The 13,248-nt window shown below is 40.7% G+C and overlaps 2 protein-coding genes across 2 annotated transcripts in view; both read left to right on the top strand.

Annotated features, from left to right (window-relative positions):
- Window positions 1-331: 331 nt before the first annotated feature.
- LOC121874176 lies at window positions 332-10,517 on the top strand. The gene is made up of 5 exons (XM_042378166.1): window positions 332-1,584; window positions 4,165-4,281; window positions 5,059-5,251; window positions 10,042-10,142; window positions 10,392-10,517. Exons 2-5 carry the CDS (start codon window positions 4,168-4,170, stop codon window positions 10,515-10,517), a joined length of 534 nt encoding a protein of 177 aa, XP_042234100.1. The 5' UTR covers window positions 332-1,584; window positions 4,165-4,167.
- A 1,576-nt stretch (window positions 10,518-12,093) lies between these two features.
- Window positions 12,094-13,248, top strand: part of LOC121874263 — a 33,109-nt gene continuing 31,954 nt past the window's right edge. Inside the window, exon 1 of the mRNA XM_042378367.1 lies at window positions 12,094-12,197. Coding sequence (XP_042234301.1) covers window positions 12,179-12,197 — 19 coding nt within the window. The 5' untranslated portion in view covers window positions 12,094-12,178. The remainder of the gene's footprint in view (window positions 12,198-13,248) is intronic.

Genomic DNA, 13,248 nt, shown 5'->3' with positions numbered 1-13,248 from the left:
GAGAGCAAGAAGAGGAGGAGAGTTAGAAGAAAATCTACATCAAGCTAAGAAGAATACCAAGACATTTCCTCCACACAAGAAAACAACACACACAATCTAGCCGACCAAGCACTGAGAATCCATGGCCCAACCCAACACGCACCTGACGCTTGTCCTGACGCTAACCTGGCTCAGTCCTGTCGCCTCCTGCCCGCGTCCGGGCGAGTTGCTGCTGCCTCCAACTTACACTCCCTCACGCAAGCGGTGTTTAGCCACTGCACCGATTCTCTCCTCCTAAAATTCACTTCAATCCTCCCTTTATTCTTCCCCTGAACCTCCTTCCCCCCTGTCACTAGCATTTCATGTCATGTCATGCTGTACGCTGATTGGCTGGGAGTTGTAAGGGAGAGGAGCCACTACACCTCCAGCAACGAGTCTAACTATATAGTAAATAGTAATCAAGTCAAATTAACAGATCCAATCGAACAAGAACCGGAATTTAGATCTTTCTGGAGTAAGATTTTTCAAATAACCAACGAAGAAAACTTAAACCGCTGCACGATCACAGAGAGGGAAATAACCAATTATATGTCGCAAATAACTCACATCTGGCAACCGAGCCCACGATCGACCTGAATACATTGGAGTCAGTAAAATAAATAAACTCATTTTACAGCATTTATCAAACAACATGGTACAGTAGGATTCCCTTGGCTCAGGCATGAAAGGTGTCCTATAAAAAACAATACGCTCTGGTCCCCGAAACGCGAGCCATCCTTGACTACAGAACAGTAGTACACTACAGAAGTGAGTTGTTTGCGGACCAAATAGAGGAAATGCTTGACCAAACCATGTGATTTATCATAACGCCATAAAATAAATAGTTCATTATAATAAATAAGGTTTTATCTAAATGAGTACCTACTGTATTACATTGTTTCTGGTACTAATTATCATATAACATTACAAATGAATATCAAGTACACAGAGCTTTCCATTTCCCCGGGAAATGCCCTATATTGGATTTGTTTTGCGTAACTGTACAGTATTATTAAAAATTATAAAGGTTATTACATTTTAAATTTTATTCTCCTTACTAGTGACTTGGAAAAAATGGTGCATCTGCATGTTAATGTTGGAGAACCATACTGTACATTGGAAGCGATGCAAGAGCATGCCCGTAATTTGCCAATAGTGCATAAAAGAAATGTGAGCGACACTCCAAACGGTTAACAGGCGACAGACTAACAGTTAAAAAGCCAATCAATGGCGAAAATAAAGTAAAGCAGTCGACACTGTACCATCTTGGCACTAACTAGTCTCGCCGTTTCGGAAAGTAAACAAATCGTGACGTCACGCGAAACGCTCCTATAAGGAACTAACGAGCAGTTTGGAAATTCAATTGTGATGTAATGTTCCTCGACCAATGAACGAACGACAATTTTTCGGTGTGTTGGAAGCGACGTGTGAGTGACTGTGTCTCAGGTTGGCCATTGCCCCAGCTGCCAGACTCACTCCAGTTGACGTATTGCTTGAACGGTAGTGGACTGGTTGTGTTTAGAAGGGTGACTGTTGCTGGTGCTCTGTTCTCGTCCACCCACAGGTGTAAGTTCTTCCAGTTGTTAAAAGTGCTTTTATAGTTTTGTATTAGAGCAGGATCTTTAGAATCGGTGTAAATTTCTTTTAAGTGACGCTGTCAATGCAGGAAGTTGTCTGATGCATTTTTTTTTTATTGGGCACTCCCCTACATCATTGTGTAAGGTGAAGCGCAGAAGCGTTTACAGCGCCCAACAGGGAAGCATGCTAAGTTCATGCTTGCCTTTACAGTATGCCTTATGAGTCAAGGGCGTAGAAGCCTGAAGAGTCGGTGGTTTATGTCCTCAAGTTATTGGAAGCTCCAACAACTTGTCCCTGAATACGAATTCGCAACTCTCGACTTACAGCAGGTACCTAATTTACTGCTAGGTGAACAGGGACGAAGGGGACTAGGAAGTAAGTCCAAACAACTTCCACCGGCCCGGGAATCGAACGCGGGACATTCCGCTTGCGAGCCGAGAACGGAACCGCTTCTACCACCGATCCCCCTGTCTGGTTCATTGTTTAGTTTCCGAAATAATTCTCCTAGAAGCATTATTTCTGCTTGTCTTAATTATTTTGGTTTAGGTTAAGTATTTATATCCCGTAATTTTGATTGAAATTGTTGGTGGTTCAGATGTGTGCGGAGTCGGTTAATGTGGCAACTGCAGGAGTGAAATACTCCATTATTATTCCTTTATTGATTGTAGGAACAGGCGAAGCTGGAGGTTCTGTAAAAATGTGAATAGTAAGGGACTTGCTGACTGGCTTGAGAAATGCCATCCCCAAGTTATTCATTTTATTTTTATATTACTGTATTAGCTACTCGCTTTAATTAAGTTGCCTTCAGAAGACTATCTTCCATATAATTTTTTTTACGGGGAATAGCCCACCTGGGCATAGGTCATCGACCTACATCGGGGCCTAGGGGGCGAAAAAATATTAAGTTAAAAATAGAAAAGGAAAAGGTTATATTAACCGACACACGAAGATGCCGTTCTATCGATAGAATGAACATCTGCAGTTTTTTAAGCATTACTTGACCACTTCAAGTAATAACCAATTTATCATGCTTGCAAGTGAAATTTGTGGTCACCACACCCGACGGTGAACAGTTATTAGAAGCCATTATTGTATTGGGACAAGATCTAAGGTTTACCAGGGAATGGTGTTTGGGTTTTTCTAAGGTAAATACCAGGCAAATGACACCCGAAACAAAATGCTGGGGACAGTCCAGTACGGTATTAGGGCACATTAGACTAATGTAATTTTTTACAGTGCACACATTCAGAATAGAAAGGTTCTCGGTGGAGTAAAAGGATCAATCTTTTAACCCACCTTATTTGTGATATACATTAACACTAATTGATATATGGACTTGCTTTATAGTTTGACAATACAAATCCGTAAGTGAAGATAGCAAATCGGAAAAGGCATTGCATCCGTGCAGAATGACTTGCATGAACTTTTTAAAGTTTGTGGACTGGAAAATACCGTAACAAATAAAATGAAAGTGCATGGCGAGGCTCTGCGCGAGGAGTGCTAGAACCCAGGACACAACTAATACTTTCCTGGCGGCGCCGGTGGTAGAAAAGTACTGCTCTTGCCTCGCAAGCGAGATGTCATGGGTTCGATTCCCGGGCCGGTGGTTAAGTTTGGACATACTTCCTAGCCCTAAGCCCTCATTGGTCCCTGTTTAGCTAGCAGTAATGTAGGTACATGTTGTAAATCGAAAGTTGCTAATTCGTATTCGGGGAAAGTTGTTGCTTCCAATAACTTGATGACATAAACCATCGACTCTTCAGGCTTCTACGCCCTTCTCATGAGACATAAAGACAAGCATGAACTTCCCTGCTGGGCGCTGTAAACGCTTCTGCGCTTCACCTTACACAAGGATGTAGGGGGATGCCCCAAGAAAAAATACTTTCCTTGCAAATGGAGATGAGACCAAGGCATTTATTAACAAATACTCGACCTGAGAAGTGTAGGAAATGGTCTGCTTTTTTTTTTTAATACTGCACATGATGATATACTTTGGAAGTGTTCAGAGATCCGCAGTTAATTTTGAGTGACGTCGGGTTGAATCAAAGACGATGTTGGACTGGGTAGCTATTGATATACAGTAGAAGTACAGTCAGTCGGTATCTGCTGCGATAAGATTTCGGAGAAAGAGGACCTTGTGATCCCTTTAATAAAGTAGAATCTTCATTTCGTAACTAACATTTCTGGATCATATGAAGATCTTCCCCCCCCCCAAAATATCCAACTGAAGATCCACCCCTCCAGTCGCGCTCATATGAAGATCCCCCCCAACATATAATATAAATAAACAACATAAGGATTAAATAATAAAACATTATTCAGATTACTTTCTTGTTACACTAAATATTGGTGTAGGTTAGGTTAGGTGGTCATAGTGACGTCAGGTAAGGTCAGGTTTGGTCATTGGTCAGGTCAGATCCTCCCATCCAGGCTTGATCATATGAAGATCCTCCCCCCCAAGTAGGTTTGGGGGGGAGGATCTTCATATGATCCACATTTCTCATTCAACACTCGCCCTATAATTGTCAGTGTTGCTAACAATTTGTTTAAACTTTAATGATATTTCAGGCAATGCTGTGGTTACGGTGGGCAGCTGCAATGGCGGTTGGGGTGTTAACCATGGATGCGTCAGCTCATACCAACGCACCCACACCCATTCTCCTCTCATCCCTCCACCCAGCACAGGTCAGTCCTTGCCAGCAGCCGTGTTAATATTATCAGAAGTTGGCAATGTGATTAAAGATAGGCTTGCCTCGGTAAAATATTTAGGTCAGATTATCTTGTGGATATCAGGAATTGTAAAAAAGCCCCAAAGCCAGGAACTGGGACTTGGGGGTCGCCACTCTTTGGATTTTTCAAGTTTCTGGACAAAGTGATTGACCTGAAAATGTATTAAGGTGTTTTGAAAAGGGGAAATGAATTGTATATTGTATATCGCTAGATCCCTATAGGCCTACTTGATTAATATAATTTTAGGCTTTATATTTTTTTCTCCACTTTATCGGCTTCATTAGAAGTAATTCTCCTCGTCCAATGATTAATGACCACCACCATCCGACAGTCCTTGTGTAAGTTTTATTTTATTTTAGATTCTTCTGTTTATATTTTTATTTACCATATACTGTACAGTTACAAAAATGTATGAAAATAAACCCTAGAAAAGTAAACCAAACTATAGTACTGTACACTAAAATTGGCCCTGTTGTAACTTGAAATGAATCTAATATTACACCTTGTTTGGGCCGTACCTGAAACATTGCAGTTTGAGTGTTTGCGTGCTGGTTGTGACACTGCAGCTTGTGTGTGTGTGTGTGTGTGCGTGTGTGCGCGCGCGCGCGCTGGATGTGACCCTGCAGCTGGAGTGTGCGCGTGTGCTGGATGTGACCGTGGTGTGTGAGCGCGTGCATGCGAGCTGGACGTGACCCTGCAGCTGGAGTGTATATTGGATCCTTTACTATGCAGCTGGAGAGCGTACTGGATGCCCGGCTGGCCAGACTTTCAGGGGACATACTGACAATCTACCAGGACCAACTAAGGAAGCATGATGACACCGTGGACAAGATCCAGCGAGTGAGGAGAGATGCATACTACCCTTCACCACCTGATGACTTGTGGCATAGCTTCATCTACAACACAGGTGTTGGCAACAGGAAAGGTAAGGTCTGATAGATGTAGTATTGAGTTTGATTGCCAAAAGAAAACGTTCAAAATCCGTTTTAAACATGCCTTCCTAGACTATCATTTATTAATTACTTTGATGGCAGCTATAGTGGGTGGGAGTATCCTACTGATATTTACTATGCATGTAAAAGTTTGGCCTTTGTATTAGGGCAATTCCTAGGACCTTTGGGGGTCGGCTCTTGGGTGGCATTGGTAGGTGGCAGCTGCTCCATGGGGGCAGATTTTTAATTTTTCATCGTAGGTGAATTTTGGGCTCAAAACCTGAATAGTGTATGAATTTTCAGGGGGTATTCCATATTGTAGGGGCACCTTTGTCCCTTGCAGCCCCCAAATGGAGGCATGCTTTCAATTGTGAGCGACTGGTAGGCTGGTTTTGACCTTGCGTAATGCATCACTTGAATTATGATGCACCACTTAATTGAAAATAAAATACGTAATTTGAGGTATTGTTTTTTATATGCACACGAGAACATGCAGTAAGAATGGAGGAAACTGCAGCAGGCCTAGTGGCCTATGCTGGCCAGTCCCATTTACACCCAACCCATATCGCTCGTATATCCATCCAAGCTATGTTTGAAGCTATCCAGCGTATTAGTTAATGATTGGTAACTTGTTCCACTCATCCACTACTCTATTTCCAAACCAGTGTTTACCTATTTTGCACCGAAATCTAATTTTGTCTAATATAAAACCATTAAGAGTTCGCTCCTGGTTGGTTAGTTCGAGTACCTTTGTAATGTCAACTTTGTTTAGCCCTGACATCCATTTATAAACCTCGATCATATCGCCCCTCGCTACCCCTCTTGAGGGTGTGCAATTTAAGATGCTTTAACCTGTCTCTGTACTCGGGGTTCGTAATGCCCTAGGTTAGTCTTGACATTCTCCTCTAAAATCATTCTAGGGATTCTATATCCATTCTGTAGTACGGTGACCAGAATTGAACTGCTTAATCCAAGTGAGGTTTCTCAAGCGCAAGATATAGTTTTAGGATGACCTCGCTAGTCTTGTAACTAACTTCTTTGTATGAACCCAAGTACTTTGTTAGCCTTGTTTCGAGCAAATACACATTGTTTATTTGGTTTAAGATTCCTACTTATCATTACTCCTAAATCTTTCTCGGTTGGATTTCTTTAACATATATTTAATAGGTTACAGTATCTGTAAAACCTGTGTAGACTTGTAGTGTGTATCCTGCATGACGTGTATTCCTTTTCACTTGTGTGTTTATAGGGGCTTGTCACATAAACTGTCGGTAAATCATTAGCTTTGAGTTTTAATTTGATTCCATAGTATGTTTACTATTGGGAGTTTCCTTCTGTCCAATGCAGAACACAGCTGCCACACTGCACAAAACCTGACGAGCCCCTGTAAATGCACTAATGAAGGGGGACTATACATTTTCAAAAAATAGACCTGTCACAAATAAAAATCATTATCTTAAATGACACTTACATTTGGATAGATCTGTGCAGGTGAAAGCCACATTCACACAGAAATACTAGGGAACCGGAAATGGTCTGGCAGCAAGTTGAAATTCATTTTTATACACTGCATAAATACCAAATTTAATAAATGCATCATAATAAAAATAAGTTTACCGAATAAAGTTTATAGTTTAGGAGGTATACAATTCAAATTAGGCCAAAGACATTTTCTGCAAATTGAACGGGAAGATGTGGAATGGCGTCGGTTAATAGCACGACCAACCATCGAGGGACAAAGCGCCGAGCTTCAGGCAAGGAAGATCTGCAGACCACTGGATGTTCTAGTAACTTTATCAACTAATCAATACATCAATAGTGTTTTTTAATTTTGTATTGAGACTTGGAGATCATGATTTAACTCTCCAATAAGCCCACGAGGTCCACGTGATCTTCCGTCCCTACCATCTATAAGCTAAGGTACACTTCTACTTTTTGCATTTTAGTTTTTAGATTATTTTAAGCCAGCCATGTTGTCACTGGTGCTATTATGCAAATTCAATTCAGTTGGGACAATGTTTTGGCTAATACTATCAAGTATAAGTATTGCACTTGTATGTATTGATACTGGGATCAGCAATGACATAAGCAAGTTTGCGGATGACACCAAAATAGGGCGGCAAATTAATTCAGGGCAGGATGCAAATGCATTACAGGAGGATCTAAATAAACTGCAGGGGTGGTCTGAAAAATGGCAAATGAAATTCAACAGGAAGTGCAGCGTACTTAATAGTGGAAGAACAAATACTTATAATGTATACAGCCTTAACATCAACCTAGAGAAGTCGACTTGTGAAAGAGACCTAGGGGTACTTGTAAGCCCGGACCAACGGCCTAGAAAACAGTGCGTTAATGTTCGAAATAAGGCAAACAGAGTATTGGGTTTTATATCTAGAAGTGTAAGTAACAATAGTGCAGAGGTCTTATTGCAACTATATCTTGCGCTAGTCAGGCCACACCTCGATTATGCGGTTCAGTTCTGGTGCCCATATTATAGAATGGACATAAATTCACTGGTCGGTGCAGCGAAGAATGACAAAAATGATTCCGGGACTTAGAAACCTTCCATATCAGGATAGGCTAAAGAAACTTAACTTGCATTCCCTAGAAAGACGAAGAGTGCGGGGAGATATGATAGAAGTTTTTAAGTGGGTGAAAGGAATCAATAAAGGGGATATAGATAAAGTTCTTATAATATCCGAGCAGGATAGGACTCGGAGCAACGGATTCAAGTTGGATAAGTTTAGGTTTAGGAGGGAGATAGGAAGAAACTGGTTCACAAATAGGGTGGTGGACGAGTGGAACAAGCTTAGTAACTTTGTAGTAAGTGCGGGAACTCTGGAAAGTTTCAAAAGGAGGCTAGATAGATTCATGGATGATAGTGGTAGTAACTCTCGACAGGAGCTGCCATGCACAGGCCAACTGGCCTATTGCAGACTCATTATGTTAGACACCATAAACAGTTATCAAGTCAAAATTTTATAACCCCCCCCCCCCCTTTGTAACGCATGTAAACCAGGAGATGCCATTGAATAATGCATAGACTACTGTTAATTTAACCAAACTGCAATCCTACAAGTTTCTTGATTTTGATAGTGTTCCATGGTATCTTGTAAGCTAAGATGGAATAGGGTCTCGTATTTTTACTTTTATGTATTACCACGAGATCTGCCACCAATGTGTATGCATAAAATCGTTACAGAATTCCAAAATTTCAGGCACAGTACTAGTCTATTTATTTTTCACTTGAATTTCATGTAGGATGAAACTTTTGCACAAGATAATCCATTGTGCAGGGATAATTGTTTTTGTCAGTAAGTCGTGCAATAAAGTCGGTTCGGAGAACCGGCTCGGTGTTAAAGTTTTCTCTTCAATTGAAATTCCTCCTTGCAAATTAGCACTGGTATTAAGGAAATGATATACAGCTAATTGTACATTACAAATACTTATAATGTAATCAATGTAGAGGATCTTGAAAGATAGCACTGACCTCTGTTTGAAAATGACTCGATTAGGCATTTTGTTTGAAACTTCATTTAGTCCGAAAAAAGTCCATAATATTAACAATCTTGGCATGGCGGAGCCAATTGAGAGCCTGAGCTCTATTAGTGCCAAAGAAATATTGTGAAGATGCTGTATCCATGGAGACGAGTCAGAGGGTTGTAGGGGTTTCGAGATATTAATGTTGTCTAGCACTCAGGATGGAAGGAAACTCTAATGTGGTTTTCTTATATAATATAAGTTGTATGATAGACAGTCTGGTGCTGGAGGTGCCGTCTGGTGAGCTGCTGCTCAGTAGAAAACGTTCGGTGAGTAGCGTGTTGAAGGAGGTAGATGTGCAGGAGCTTCGTTAGAGAAGATGTTGCCTGTTGCTGGCCTCCTGGTTGAATGAATGTTAACAGCGTGGAGCTTACTGGAGGAGGTGTTGCTTGTTCAGGAAGATGGGCAGAATGAACCTCAATGGAGAGAGCTTATATACTCAGCAGCAGCCGCCAGTCCTCTATGAATCATGTTGGGAAAACCCAGAAAGTTGCCGGTGACTAGTTTCGTTGCTAAGCAACCGTACCATCTGGCATCAGCTCTCGCTTGGTTGCTAGGAGACGCCAGCGCGTCGGAATGCGATGCGTAGTTGTAGGGGAGACGTCCACTACAGGGTCATGTGTAAAGCTGATTTTACTCGAGCTAACCTAACCTAGGCAGTATATTGTAAACTAGCTCTATCCAATTTAACTCTCAGATAATTTCATGTTCTGGCAAACCACCGTTGCTGCTCTGTTTGGCCACCATTAATAACCTGATTGTCCTGACAAACAACTGTCACTGCTCCATACTCTGGTCTACCCGAGGTAACTTGAACGTCCTAACAACCAACATACTTTGGTCATTTTAACTTTGGGGAAGTCTTGTTTGCTTGTACGTTTTGCATTATTGAACTATGTAAAATTTTACAGGATATCCTCAGAACAAACTCCTGCCCAGGCATTTGTAATAATTCAGAAGGGTGACAGTGACATTAACCCTTCACCAAACACTGTAGTATTTGTTTTAACCTGCATCCCATAACCCACCAGTTTTCATTAACATTGTTAAACTTGTATATATACTTTCTTCAAACTGAACTAGATATTAGCAAACCTGCCATACATGTCAAACCAAAACCGTTAGGTATTGACTCGAATGTATTCATAACTTCTTCCCCCCACCACTACTGTATGTTGTAACAATTCAATTTTATCATCTGTTGTTGTGGGTTCTAAAAATTAAGCCAGTTAATTTCTGACAGTGGTGGAGGTAGAAGGTGTTGACAGACTAGGACATCTGGGACCTGTCCGTATTGTTGAGGTCTTCCCACTCAATTTGCCAGATCTTTCTGCTGTTTACAAGGTATTTGTGATGTTACTGTAGACAGTTACTGCTAACGTATGCAATTAGTGTCTTCAAAAATATATACTGTACAGCATTGGAGCATGGAATTATTTGCATAGTGGTTTTGCTCATGTATTAAATCTGAACTTTTTTGTAAATACGGTTTTGGGGAGAAATTAAATGTTAAAGAACAAATGTGAATAGCATAAAGTTAGGTTGATAACATTCAAGATTTTTTTCATCTTGAAACTTTGAACACAATTGTAGGGATATGATGGAAGAGCTTATGTGGAAGTGGACGGGAGACTGGAGGAACTGAAGCTGCATAACAATTGGACCATCAGCTCTACCGGTTGTGACTGTGGAGATGGATACAAAATGGCGAGTCTGTGACTTTCTTTTGATTACTCTGAAAAGTACTTAACTAATAATCCTGCTGTTCTCATGAGACAATTCAGAAACACTGTACAGTATTGTAGAGCCTATTTAGTTCACACAACTGTGGGACAATACTGTGTGAATTTTGTAAACTAAATTAAATATTCCTATAGTTAGCCTGAATTGCTCTTGACAGGAACTCTCTGATAGACTGAATTGAAATTTTCTCTGAAAAATCTGTCCTAATTTTCCTGAAAATTCTGGCTTTGGGAACAATTTTAAGAGGGGAACTTTTTCTGGCAAATCCAGAATTTCCCTTGCACCCAGAAAATTCTGGGGATAGTATTTTCTGGGTTTGAGATGAAAATCCGGCTCATTTTTCCAGAAATTCCGAGAATTTTTCCGGTACCCGGAAAATTCCGGGGATGGAGGATGTTTTTCTGGGTTTGAGAGATTGTGTGCAATTTCTGGAGCTTCCTAGAACATCTTTCCTTTGCCCGGAAAATTCTGGGGACGAGGGATTTTTCTGGCATTAGTCTCATTACCCGGAAATCTCTCGTTCACTGAAATGCTCTGCATCAATTGTATGTATGGAATCACCACAATGGGGTAGTAGAATATTACTCCTACACAATACTTAATGTTTAGATCCAAAAACTAGACACACTTAAACATAATTTTCAGGTTAGAAATTAACACTAGAATATTGTTTTTATGGGTTTCAATCGGTCTTTTTTTTTCTAATTTCCAGTTAATGTTATCTTGCCAACTATTAATACTAGTATTGGTTACATGACCATATACACATAAGACCTACATTATTATTTAAGGATTAAAGATTTGTTGGTTAAGAAATGTTAGTCCTACCTTAATTAGTATATTTTCAATGGTCAAATATACAAACATTATTTAAGAGTTGCCAAGACCCAAGTACTGTACTAGAACTAGGCGAGTGGTTAAGTCTGTAACCTAGTGATGGATCTAACTTGAATAATGATTCTCTTATTCTCCATCCAGTGAGCTAGTGCCATTAGGTATAATGGGTTGCTGTCATTGAATGACTTGTTTCAAGGAGGGTGGGAGAGTTGTGGTCGCCATGTGGTAAAGCAGTGTAGGGAAGGTGGGAGGCATGTTGCTACCAAGAATGGGGGGGGCAAATAATGTCATGGTACACAAGCGAGTTCATTGGGGCATGGTGGGTCTGAAAATTGTATACTTTAACTTTAGTACAGATTAATACCCTGAAGTGCTATCCCAGTGTTGCTACTGCCAAAAGTAAACCCAACAGATTTTTTCAGAAAAAGGCATTCATACCAGGCATACATAATAATCATTTACCATGCATGCATTGATTGGCCTTAAATGCTTGATTGCACCACTTTATACCTCCTTAGGTGCTTGCCTGTCAATGTTTTACCCTAGCTTTTTTCTTTTGCACATTTAAATTCATGGTCTCTTCCATTTTTCCACAGGCATTAAGTGTTGCCATGTCTTTCACTTTGCATAATTACAGTAGTATAAAAGTTATTTTTAATTAAGCTGTAGATAGTAATATATATTTTTAGTAATGTGGTTTTCTTGTGCAGGAATGTGCGTGTTGTCGTCCAGGTGGCTGCCTGTGTCGGGGATTTGTAGGTCACTTGGCTCAGGTGTGTCTACCTTGTGGCTCCCAGCCCATGACCTGCCCCACTCTAGGTGAGCTGCCTCCTCTTTCTCCATCTCCTCCTTGAACTTTGGAATTGGTTTTTTAATCCTGGAAGCATTCATGTACCAAAATGTCCCTTGGATGGGTGTGGTTGATTGGTTTGTCAGGTTTCCATACTGTACTTGGCAGTGTGGCTCCATTGTCTGTAGGGTTTTCAGTGGGTTTCAGTCGTGACCACTATCTACACGATTTTAATACACACCTTGTTTTGTATGTTTGTACTGGGGTAGTAATATCTCCGTTAGCCAGAATCCCTCAAACCCAGGAGTCTGATAGCTGGAATTGAAATTTTAGAAAATCGTTCCCAAAGCAGGAGTTTTCCAAAAATTACGGCTTTAGGAACAAATTTTCCAAGGGAGAAAATATAAATATTTGAAGATGTCTGGAATAAAGATGAAAGTAAAGTATTTTTTTTGTGGGGGGGGGGCCGGGGGGCTGACCTGATCGATGTAAGGTAGAGGTAGGGAGGGGGATTAGTGGTTTCATGATGGAATGTCAAGTCACCCTTTCTTGGGTGGGGGATTAATGGGTCTCCTGGCCTGAAGATGTCTTCAATAAACACGAAAGCGTATTTTTAGGGAGATTGTGATGTGCAAGTCTAAACGAGCAAAGTTTTATCACTTCAACATTACATTACATTTCAAAATGTGGAGAAATCCGGAAGGTGTGTGAGATTAGAGAGGAAAGGAGTGGTAACCTGCACCAGTGTTGCCAAGCGATAAGCTCAACAGCTGATCCTTTAATTCATCTCCATGCAGTCACACAACAAAACTCTCGCTGAATGCTTGTCCTAATTTCGTGTGTTTAGCTTGCCAAGGATATTATGCGATTTGAAGTTCCCGAGTTTGTTCAGGTGGTGAGGTGGCACGCCGAGACACTTACACACATTAACAGCACTACTAAACAATTGTCTTCTAACATTTTACTTTATAATTTCCATTTTAAAAATAATTGATACATGATAGCTCAACATGGCTACATTTGCACTTGGACAGCTGATCAATGAATAAACCAGGGCATATGGAGATGCATTATACACTA

The sequence above is a fragment of the Homarus americanus genome, unplaced genomic scaffold (assembly GCF_018991925.1).
Source record: "Homarus americanus isolate GMGI-L3 unplaced genomic scaffold, GMGI_Hamer_2.0 scaffold49667, whole genome shotgun sequence".
Taxonomy (NCBI): Eukaryota; Metazoa; Arthropoda; class Malacostraca; order Decapoda; family Nephropidae; genus Homarus; species Homarus americanus.
Note: the sequence above shows the minus strand (reverse complement) of the source record. Positions and strands in the feature narration are given on the sequence as shown.

Coding starts and splice junctions, on each gene's coding strand:
- LOC121874176 (XM_042378166.1), top strand. CDS start 4,168: ATGCTGTGGTTACGGTGGGCAGCTGCAATGGCGGTTGGGGTGTTAACC. Junction 5,252..10,041: donor AGGTGTTGGCAACAGGAAAG/GTAAGGTCTGAT, acceptor AATTTCTGACAG/TGGTGGAGGTAGAAGGTGTT. Junction 10,143..10,391: donor ATCTTTCTGCTGTTTACAAG/GTATTTGTGATG, acceptor ACACAATTGTAG/GGATATGATGGAAGAGCTTA.